Source organism: Camelina sativa, chromosome 4, assembly GCF_000633955.1.
Source record: "Camelina sativa cultivar DH55 chromosome 4, Cs, whole genome shotgun sequence".
In the NCBI taxonomy this organism is placed as follows: domain Eukaryota; kingdom Viridiplantae; phylum Streptophyta; class Magnoliopsida; order Brassicales; family Brassicaceae; genus Camelina; species Camelina sativa.
Window position 1 is genome coordinate 12,172,277 of NC_025688.1, and position 12,101 is coordinate 12,184,377.

General features: G+C 34.5%; 1 protein-coding gene across 1 annotated transcript; it reads left to right on the top strand.

Moving 5' to 3' along the window:
• Positions 7,167–8,702, top strand: LOC104780338 (probable S-adenosylmethionine-dependent methyltransferase At5g38100). Its single transcript, XM_010504836.2, has 3 exons — positions 7,167–7,332; positions 7,454–8,098; positions 8,211–8,702. The coding sequence occupies exons 1-3, from the start codon at positions 7,264–7,266 to the stop codon at positions 8,541–8,543; spliced, it is 1,047 nt and encodes a 348-aa protein (XP_010503138.1). The 5' UTR covers positions 7,167–7,263; the 3' UTR covers positions 8,544–8,702.

The window sequence follows — 12,101 nt, forward strand, 5'->3', positions numbered from 1 at the left end:
TTTAGCTTTGTCAGTTTGCTATGTTCTTTTGCTGTTGCATGAGGCTCTGGTTCTAGAAAGTGTATGTGTTTAAAACTTGGTCAGAAGTTTGGTGCTATAGATATTGGAGTATTTGTTGGACCTGCTGTTAATGGCAGAGTGCGTGAGCTGATAATCGAGATTGATGCTTCGATTAATGAAATCTTAGTCACACTTCCAAGGAGTATGTGTACAGACTGTAGAATTAATGCTTGTGGATTTGGTGCTAANCCTTCTTTGATTGCTTCGGAAATGATGAAAAGAACGGGTTCTTTAATTTCTTGTAGAACTGGCATAAATGATGTTTGTGGAGTCTTCTCTTTGGAATCTTCTAGCTCCATGAGAGTAATCAGACTTGCAATGGACTTGTTGAATTGTTGCCTTAAGGTTCTTGCTCCCAACCTTGTCATAGGTTTGTGTACCATTATTGGCAGAACGGGTTCTTCAGAAACTGGAAGAACGGGTTCTTCAATAAATGGCAGAACGGGTTCTTCGGGAAATGGCAGAACGGGTTCTTCGAAAATTTGACTACTAATGTCCTCATCACTCTAACTTACATATTTTTATTTCTCCAATCTTTGGGTCAAAATATTTAATATGTTGCCACTAACATATCTCATGTACTTAATGTTTCTCACTTTTATAGGATGAAACCCCCGTTGGTTGTTTCTTATAAGTCTTGTATATTTAGAGATATGCACGTGTGAACCAGAGTGGTTGAATACACTTTTGTGTATGCTCAGAGATTCCCCTAAATTAAAACATCTCAAATTAGAACAGGTTGGTGGATCTAAACTTGATTTTAATATATTTGGCTTTGAGCAGTACATGTGTTGGTTGACTTGGTTCTAATCCACTCTGCTATTAATCAAGCAACATTTCCCTCCCCATGAACCACGCCCTTACTGGATAACTGGATTGAGCCGTGTTTAGTTCCAAAATGTTTGTCATCAAGTCTTGAAACCTTAAAATGGTTACAATATGAAGGAAAAGAAGAAGAGAAACAAGTGGCAGCATTCATCTTAAGAAACGGAAGCGGTTTAAAAAAGGTATCCATCTCCTCAAAATCGATTGATGACCTCGACAAGAAATTTGAGATGATCAAGGCATTTTTGTCAAGGCGTTCACCTGCCTGTCATCTTATATTCGACTGACGTTGTGGTCGTCAATTAACATATTGTTGGTTTGTTGGTTGGTGTTCGATCTGAATTTTCTTATGTTTTTGTCTCCTAAATTTAGCTTTGTCAGTTTGCTATGTTCTTTTGCTGTTGCATGAGGCTCCGGTTCTAGAAAGTGTATGTGTTTAAAACTTGGTCAGAAGTTTGGTGCTATAGATATTCGAGTATTTGTTGGACCTGCTGTTAATGGCAGAGTGCGTGAGCTGATAATCGAGATTGATGCTTCGATTACTGAAATCTCAGTCACACTTCCAAGGAGTATGTGTACAGACTGTAGAATTAATGCTTGTGGATTTGGTGCTAAACAATGCTGGGAATCGTGGATTCTCGTAAAGAATAAAGATATAAGCAATCGATTATGATTGTAACAAACCTAGCATCATCACCTTAAGTATAACATCACAATATCAGTCTCACGCTCATGCATATCAATCATCAATGGGCTGGAAGTTCGGTTTTTTGGTTTAGTTTTGTGGTTTTACAAAAAATGAAACCATAAAAAAAGCATATGTATCACAGTTTCGGGTTTTAACGGTTATTGCATGTTTTTTAATAAACAGATGTATATAAGTTGATACATAAATTAAAAATAAGCTAAACCATAAACATAATTCAAAAAAAATATAATCCAACTTTTAGTTTTGTAAACTCAAATCTTTAATTCAAATATAATTTTTTTGTAACGCCCCGACCGCCATCTCTCAGTGGGCCTATGTCCAATCTCAGTCCATGTGCCCACCTTCCTTAATGGGCCTCATGTCCTCTCACTAGGCCTGTGAGCCCATCCATATCCGACGGCCGGTTTGCTACGTGCGGGAGGCTTTAAAGACTTTTTACCGTCCCTACAAATCACCACATGATTTTTCCCTGTGATCACCATATGATATTTCTCTGTCTTTTGTCCTCACTCGCACAAGTCCGATAGTCACTGCCCGGAAGGTCAGCCATCCTGAGAACACTCCAGCTCAAACACGCTTAACTCTGAAATTCTCTCATGACCATTGACCGAAAAGATAAGTGCACTTTGGTGACATAGGTGGGCAATCAAATAAACAGATCTGAACGATTTTTTTTTTAGGGTTTTCTTTTTAGAAGATGAACAATCAAAATAGAAAAAGAACAGACGAAAATAATAGATCTAAAAGGGATAAATGAAATAAAACAAAACAAACTGAAACAGACACAAACTGAAGCAAACAAAGGGAAATAAACTGAAACAAAAGGGATAGATAAAACCTGATTTGGAGCATTTAGCTCTGATACCAGATGATATAGGAACCCAGATGAGGGAATCCACGTGGATAGATGGAAATAGGCAAATGGTTGATAACACTTTTCTGCCTATTCGATGGATGATAGATGGAATGCAGCGAAGAGATGGTAAATAGACAAATGGTTGAAAACACTGTTCTGTCTATTTGGTAGCAGTGGACGATGAAGAGATAGATGGGTGGATTGAAGGACGCCACACAGATCTGTGAAATGATCTATGATAAGTCAAATCTCAGTCTTCAAAGATTCACACACAAGAAGAAGGAGAAAAGGGTGGTTGCTTCTATCTCAGGAGAAAACCTAAGAAAATTCTCATTTTATTTCATAAAAACTTGAAAGGTTACAATGCTGAGAAGGAACCTTATATAATGATCCAACAGCGGGGGACCTTCTAGGGTCAAAATTTATTACATATAAAAGGACTAAATTTGCAAAAACAAGAAACTCGATTTTAGGACCTAATAAATTAAAGACTCAAAAGACCCAACGGTCGATTCGTGCAAAACAAGAAAAGAACCATTATTTATTATTTGAATTCAAACATTTACCTTGGTAATAACTCTCATGCACGTTCCAGCCCTTCTTTGATTGCTTCGGAAATGATGAAAAGAACGGGTTCTTTAATTTCTTGTAGAACTGGCATAAATGATGTTTGTGGAGTCTTCTCTTTGGAATCTTCTAGCTCCATGAGAGTAATCAGACTTGCAATGGACTTGTTGAATTGTTGCCTTAAGGTTCTTGCTCCCAACCTTGTCATAGGTTTGTGTACCATTATTGGCAGAACGGGTTCTTCAGAAACTGGAAGAACGGGTTCTTCAATAAATGGCAGAACGGGTTCTTCGGGAAATGGCAGAACGGGTTCTTCGAAAATTTGACTACTAATGTCCTCATCACTCTAACTTACATATTTTTATTTCTCCAATCTTTGGGTCAAAATATTTAATATGTTGCCACTAACATATCTCATGTACTTAATGTTTCTCACTTTTATAGGATGAAACCCCCGTTGGTTGTTTCTTATAAGTCTTGTATATTTAGAGATATGCACGTGTGAACCAGAGTGGTTGAATACACTTTTGTGTATGCTCAGAGATTCCCCTAAATTAAAACATCTCAAATTAGAACAGGTTGGTGGATCTAAACTTGATTTTAATATATTTGGCTTTGAGCAGTACATGTGTTGGTTGACTTGGTTCTAATCCACTCTGCTATTAATCAAGCAACATTTCCCTCCCCATGAACCACGCCCTTACTGGATAACTGGATTGAGCCGTGTTTAGTTCCAAAATGTTTGTCATCAAGTCTTGAAACCTTAAAATGGTTACAATATGAAGGAAAAGAAGAAGAGAAACAAGTGGCAGCATTCATCTTAAGAAACGGAAGCGGTTTAAAAAAGGTATCCATCTCCTCAAAATCGATTGATGACCTCGACAAGAAATTTGAGATGATCAAGGCATTTTTGTCAAGGCGTTCACCTGCCTGTCATCTTATATTCGACTGACGTTGTGGTCGTCAATTAACATATTGTTGGTTTGTTGGTTGGTGTTCGATCTGAATTTTCTTATGTTTTTGTCTCCTAAATTTAGCTTTGTCAGTTTGCTATGTTCTTTTGCTGTTGCATGAGGCTCCGGTTCTAGAAAGTGTATGTGTTTAAAACTTGGTCAGAAGTTTGGTGCTATAGATATTCGAGTATTTGTTGGACCTGCTGTTAATGGCAGAGTGCGTGAGCTGATAATCGAGATTGATGCTTCGATTACTGAAATCTCAGTCACACTTCCAAGGAGTATGTGTACAGACTGTAGAATTAATGCTTGTGGATTTGGTGCTAAACAATGCTGGGAATCGTGGATTCTCGTAAAGAATAAAGATATAAGCAATCGATTATGATTGTAACAAACCTAGCATCATCACCTTAAGTATAACATCACAATATCAGTCTCACGCTCATGCATATCAATCATCAATGGGCTGGAAGTTCGGTTTTTTGGTTTAGTTTTGTGGTTTTACAAAAAATGAAACCATAAAAAAAGCATATGTATCACAGTTTCGGGTTTTAACGGTTATTGCATGTTTTTTAATAAACAGATGTATATAAGTTGATACATAAATTAAAAATAAGCTAAACCATAAACATAATTCAAAAAAAATATAATCCAACTTTTAGTTTTGTAAACTCAAATCTTTAATTCAAATATAATTTTTTTGTAACGCCCCGACCGCCATCTCTCAGTGGGCCTATGTCCAATCTCAGTCCATGTGCCCACCTTCCTTAATGGGCCTCATGTCCTCTCACTAGGCCTGTGAGCCCATCCATATCCGACGGCCGGTTTGCTACGTGCGGGAGGCTTTAAAGACTTTTTACCGTCCCTACAAATCACCACATGATTTTTCCCTGTGATCACCATATGATATTTCTCTGTCTTTTGTCCTCACTCGCACAATTCCGATAGTCACTGCCCGGAAGGTCAGCCATCCTGAGAACACTCCAGCTCAAACACACTTAACTCTGAAATTCTCTCATGACCATTGACCGAAAAGATAAGTGCACTTTGGTGACATAGGTGGGCAATCAAATAAACAGATCTGAACGATTTTTTTTTTAGGGTTTTCTTTTTAGAAGATGAACAATCAAAATAGAAAAAGAACACACGAAAATAATAGATCTAAAAGGGATAAACGAAATAAAACAAAACAAACTGAAACAGACACAAACTGAAGCAAACAAAAGGAAATAAACTGAAACAAAAGGGATAGATAAAACCTGATTTGGAGCGTTTAGCTCTGATACCAGATGATATAGGAACCCAGATGAGGGAACCCACGTGGATAGATGGAAATAGGCAAATGGTTGATAACACTTTTCTGCCTATTCGATGGATGATAGATGGAATGCAGCGAAGAGATGGTAAATAGACAAATGGTTGAAAACACTGTTCTGTCTATTTGGTAGCAGTGGACGATGAAGAGATAGATGGGTGGATTGAAGGACGCCACACAGATCTGTGAAATGATCTATGATAAGTCAAATCTCAGTCTTCAAGGATTCACACACAAGAAGAAGGAGAAAAGGGTGGTTGCTTCTATCTCAGAAGAAAACCTAAGAAAACTCTCATTTTATTTCATAAAAACTTGAAAGATTACAATGCTGAGAAGGGACCTTATATAATGGAAAGGAGATCATTATATAAGGTCCCCTCTTGGAATATTTTTTCAAAGAGGATCTCAAATCAAGATTTAACTAATGGTTACAACCCATATAACGTATAACCTATTAATTAATTAAATAATTAATCTTATAATCAATATTGTATAGTCTACACAAAAAGGTTGTGTACTTCCGTTTTATTATATAGGGGATTATCAAATTAAACTAGATTTTCACAACACCAACATGAAAGTTTAAACAAACTACAAATTCACAAGTCACATCCTCACCTTCACGTACGATGTCCAAATTTTGTGTTTCAGCGGTTCGGCTCTCTTTGTTTGCCAACTCACCGAGCGTCGTTCTCTCCTCCTTCTGGATATCCCCCCTTTTTCTCTTATTGTGGTACGCTTTCCCTTTTACGAGTAGCATTTACGTTTTTCGATTCTCAACGAGCCAACGACTTCACAATCAGTGGCAATGGTGGTGGGAATAAGTAGCAAAAGAATTAAGAAATTTTTTTCTTTGGCACGCAAACTAACTATTTTTAGGATTCCTAAACCCGATCTCTTGTGGATTCTCTCTAAAATAAGGGAAGGCCTTACGTAGAACTTACGACTTCTTCCGAAAAAGTGAAAGTACCCCTCAACCCTATTGCATGCGCGTGCCTTTTGTTACAATCGTTTCCTTATTGTTTTCTTTTCTCTACTGTGGGCTAAGAAACAATTAAAAAAACATCTTTTTTAAAGCGAGAAGTGATATTAGATTTAGATCACGTTTAGGGACTAGGGTTTGATAATGATAAATCAATAAAATTCCTATAAAAAATGGAAAACAAAATTGGTTGCATGGAAACATTTTAGAATTGTTTTGGACTGTACGTTGTGGCTGTCTAGTTTTATCTTTAAGTGTTATAAAATCACCTATCGCATACTTCCTCTCTAAGCAATTTGGACTCCAAGGTAGTATTTTTCTCGTATCTCCTTATCATTAACTTCTCTATATATCTCCAAGTAGTATTTTGCTTCAATGTAATAGTAAAAACAACAACAATAATAAGAAGAGGATCATTGTTTAACTTTCTCCCTTCTACTCTCGATCTCTGTCTATTTATTTACTATAGTATGTATATAATATACATACATATATACACATATACATATAATATAATAATATTATATATTTGCGTTATATTTTATAACATTAACATTATTGTCATACGGAATCATTCATATGTTAAACACAGTCAGGGAATCATATCATATCATATCATATCTTTTTGTAAAAACATTGTTTAATAATTCTGAAGTTTTTAATCTTATCAACTAACTAGACTACGTAATATATTTATTATTCATTGGCACGTTCTTGGTATATAAGAGTTGAAAAGTCCACATTATTGGGCTAGCTGTCTCCAGATCAGTATTGTTACTTTGATTCCCTGACAATGTTTAAAATATGATAACTTAAATTAATTAGTTTATTCATCAATAAAACGAGGCCAATATATTTATTAATTAGGCCACTATGCAATATAAGTAGGCACAAAGTTTTCCACTTAACACACCCATCATCACTCACAGCCTTAACACATAAAAAGTAAATCATCACAAGACAAGAGATCAAAGAGAGATCAAAGAGAGATCAAAGATGTCGACTACATACTCCATGCTCGGCGGTGAAGGTCCCGATAGTTACCGAGAACATTCGAAATACCAGGTTTAGTATTCATATATGATATCGTTTTTATTATTTAGCTTCTACTAAAATCATGTTATAGAAAAAAAAATCTAATAACAAATCATGTCTTATTTATTGCAAAACATTTATTGGTTCATAGGGAGCATTGGTTATAGCTGCAAAGGAGAATATCAATGAAGTAATCTCAACGAAGCTAGACATCGACACTAGTTCAAATCTCATTAACATAGCAGATTTCGGTTGTTCATCTGGACCGAACACATTCAACGCGGTACAAATCATAATTGATGCTGTGGAACTCAAGTACAAGGGTGAAAGTAGTCTCAAGGACAAAGAGTTCCAAGTTTTCTTCAATGATTCTTCCAACAACGATTTCAACACTCTCTTCAAGACACTTCCTCCAGCAAGAAAATATTTCGCAACTGGAGTTCCGGGTTCTTTCTTTGGTCGTGTCCTTCCAAGAGATAGTCTCCATTTGGGGGTTTCTTCTTACTCACTCCATTTCATATCCAAGATTCCCAATGGGATCAAAGACCGTGACTCCCCTGCGTGGAACGAGGAGATACACTGCTCTGGATCTTCAGAAGTGGTTGAAAAATTGTATTTCGAACAATACAAGAACGACGTGGGCGGTTTCCTCAACGCTAGAGCTCAAGAGTTTGTGTCCGGTGGATTGCTATTGCTTCTTGGATCATGTCGTCTAAATGGAATTCAATTCTTTGAATCCGTTGAAGGAATGATGGTTGATTGCATTGGATCTTCTCTTAATGAACTTGCTAAACAGGTAAACTTCGAAACTCATAAAAGATTTATCAACTCTTCTACCTCATAAGATTAGTACTAATCGAATACTAACATATTATATATTTTTTTGTATTTTTCCTTCAATTTAAAAGGGTATAATAGATCAACAAAAGCTTGACGCTTTCAAATTGCCCATCTATGCTACACAAGCGGATGATTTGAAGCAAATCATCGAGGATAACGGGTCTTTCACGATTGAGGCATTCGAGAAGATTACTCATGGGAAGGGAGAGTATCCGTTAGACACCAATTATTTGACGCTTGCGTTTAAGGCCTCACTTGGAGGATCTGTAGCTGCATTATTTGGGCAAGATGCTATGGAGAAAACGTATGAGCTTGTGAGAGAGAAGACACAAGAAATGCTTCCTCAATTAGCCAAAGCCAAACCCGGAATGCAGTTCCTCATTGTGCTTCGAAAAAACTAAATTCGTGATCTATGAAATGAAATAAATCTGAGACTCTAATAATGTGATTACAATGATGTGTGTTGTGTTGTATTTTTATCTTTTAAACAATCCCTTTCTTTTATGAGTATCACATGCTACACATCTTACTTTCAAATATCAGTTACTATTATTTTCCTATAATGTCTTTTGCATTATTGTTATTTATTTATATCTAAAAAGTTGTCAAGGCATGTTCATTAGATAACAACTACAAGCAATGGACTACTTTGTCTCTCTTGACTCTTGAGTCTTGACTGATGTCATTTTGGTTTTCCATCTAAAGTAATTAAAGAATTCGAGTAACTAGAGAAGATTACTACTGTAGTCTAGTGAGGTTGTTGGAGTTGTTTAGTGGAAGATTAGTGGAAGTTGTTAAGTAGTTGTTACACACAAATAGTTTAATATACTTTATCTACAAAGAGTTGTGTCATTAAATAGGAAAACATTAACTTTGGGTTATACTCTTGGGAAGCTACAACTAGGAGTAAAGCAAATGGAAAATGCCACTTGCGTCAAATTTAGAAGTAGATTATACGAACTAAACTTAAGTGAGTTTGAAGAAAGAATTTATCAGTTTTCCGATTTGCTTTGTCTCTGTCTCTCGTTGTAAACCGAGGTCCAGTCCAACTTTGTGAGTATTTTCAGCAAAAAAAAAAAAAAAATGAGGGTGCAAGGGCCGGTTATTGTAAACTGGTAAAGGCCACTTTAGGTTTACAACTATAATATATAAATCCATAAATAAGTAATTTTCACAAACCCACCAAAAACTTTTTTTTTCATGGTTTAACAAAATCACTTACATTTTTCACATAATAGCCACAATGCAATTTTTAGACAACAATGCTCTCTAACCCAACTATTTTGATTTGATTTTCTCAAATTAAACTAGATATTCACCCGCGGTACACCGCAAGACTATATTTTTTTTAGAAATGCAAAATAAAATTTCTTTATTATATTAACTATATATGTATATAATATATTTTGTATTTTTTAATCTACTATAGTTTTACATCAATACATTATGTAGTATATAATTTTCATTGTCTACATGTAGTGGTTTATTATATACAAGTTAGAATATCTTTATTATTCATTAAATTTAATTTAGTCAACAAATATACTTTTTGTGATTTTTCTTTTTAATTTACAATGTAGAGATAATAGTATTACATAATATACTCTATTTTTATAATTATATGAGTATACTCTAATTTGACTTTGTAATTTTGGTTGTTTTATCTCTATATAATTAACACTGTTGTATTTATAGTTGTGCAAGTCTATTAAAATGGTAGAGTGTTTTTTTTGTAAAGTTTGATTTATATCAATTATTTCTTATTAGTATGGATTGAAAATCTATATATTAATATATTAGCTACTGAAAAACACTTAGGTAAAGAAATACTTTTTTTTTTTTAACAATTTGTGACAGTTCGGGCCTCAAATTTTTTGAAACAATAAAGTTATTATCAACAGTTTAATCACTTGGCTTCTAAACACATGAAAATAAATTATTATCAACAATTTTTTTAAAGAATGGATTAATTAAATAGAAAATATTTAAAGTTAATGGGTGTTTGTCCGATACTTTTGGAAATTTGAATAGGAGAAAATCTTCTTAAGCTAGATCCCAAATTTGATATTATTTAAAATAAAAAATAATTGTAAAATTAATGTTAATGGCATGATTTTAAATAAGTTTCAACTCTATGATTTATTTGCTAAATGTCTCCAAAAATGTATATATAGATGTAACAGTTTTTTATTTAAGCTAATTAATTTTAATAATATAGAAATAAAAGGAAAATCCCATAAAAAACCACTAAGGTGGCAACGACTTACAATTTAAACCTTCAAACTATTATACTCCCAACTAAAACCACCAAAGTGTCAAATTTGTCAAATCAAACCTTCAATATGGAATTTGGGTTTGTGATTCCACATTTATCACCGGAACAGTTAACTCCATTAACGGAATAGTTCATCCCGTCACCTGAACAATATAATGGTGTAAACCCAAACACATCTAATTTTGTTCTAATTGTAAAATCTAAACTCTAACCACCTCATTTGTAAACCCAAACCGACATATAATATTTTTTTGGTTGTAGAATCTAAACCCTAATTCTTATTTATAAATCTAAACCGATATACATAACTTTGATTAATTGTAAAATCTAAATCAAGCCAATATTTAACTTTCCTTAAATAAAATATACATAATTTATTTCTTTAATTTGTTTTGTTTTTAATTTAATTTTGATTTATTTTTTAAATAAAATATTAGATTGAATGATTGGTTGAGAGAGGTATGAACCTAAGTATTTTTCCAAGATTATTTAATTTGGCATACATAGAAGTTAGGAGATAATGTCGCCATGATTGTTTCGTTGTTGCTAAACCCTAAAATTAATTAATGAAATAATGAAGATAGATCAATATCATTTTTGGATTAAAGAATTGCCAAGATTCCTGCTTACTCTGTATGCGACAACAACAATATCAATTTTAAACAATAGTTATTTCAAACTAAAGAAAAATGAACATACAAGTTGAATTTGTTTACAGAGATGACCTTCTTTGAACTTTTTTAAAGACAAGCGTATGTTTTAAAAAAGAGGATAACAAAGACGGCCTTGCATAATTGTGGCGACACTATGAACTTGGGAAAATCAGAAAGAAGAGAGAAGTGATTAAACTAATATAACAAAGTTACAAAATTTTGAGTATAAATAGATGACCACACCTACGAATTTGAATTATCAAAGTTTACAGCTTCTCCAAAAGAAAAACAAAAAGAACAAGAGTTTTACCGAAGGCAAAGCAAAGAAGAAAAGAAATGGCAAAGAACATCATCAACTCCGTCAGCTTCACTGTTCTCTTGGTTGTTCTCCTAATAGCTTCAAATGGTATATAATATTAGTTTTACAAAGTTGATTGTACTTTGCACTTGCATGTCTCTTAATTATCTTGTGCTGATGAATATGTCAATATCTAGGAATCCTTGCTAGCGAGGCTACATGCCCAGGATGTACTTCACCTGTGTTCCTCGACGAGTGCCCGTCCGCCCACGGAACCAATAATGATGAGTGTTGTAAGTGTTGCGCAGCCAACTACCCTACTGCTTGCGGCGGGGTTATTGAGGGAACTGACAAACACTGCCACTGCAAGAAAAATGCTTGAAATAACCTCAACATATAATTACCAAGTGTGACTTCTATTTCCATATTCGGTGTGAGGACATAACATTTGTGTGTGTTTATGTTCAAGTTTCTTTTGCTTCCAAATAATACATCAAGGGAAAAGCTTATCATTGCTTGCCCCCCTATGTACGTAATCTCATGTTCTCTACACTTTTTATTTCAATCATGAAATATAATATATACTCATTACTCGTTTTGTATTTGTGTTCGACAATCCATTCCTAGAGAGAGAGAGAGAGAGAGAATCTGCAACTACCATAACATCCAACCATTCTTTTGCGTCCTTCTTTGTCTGGCTAATACAAGATCTCCATGTAATTTGCTTTTGTTG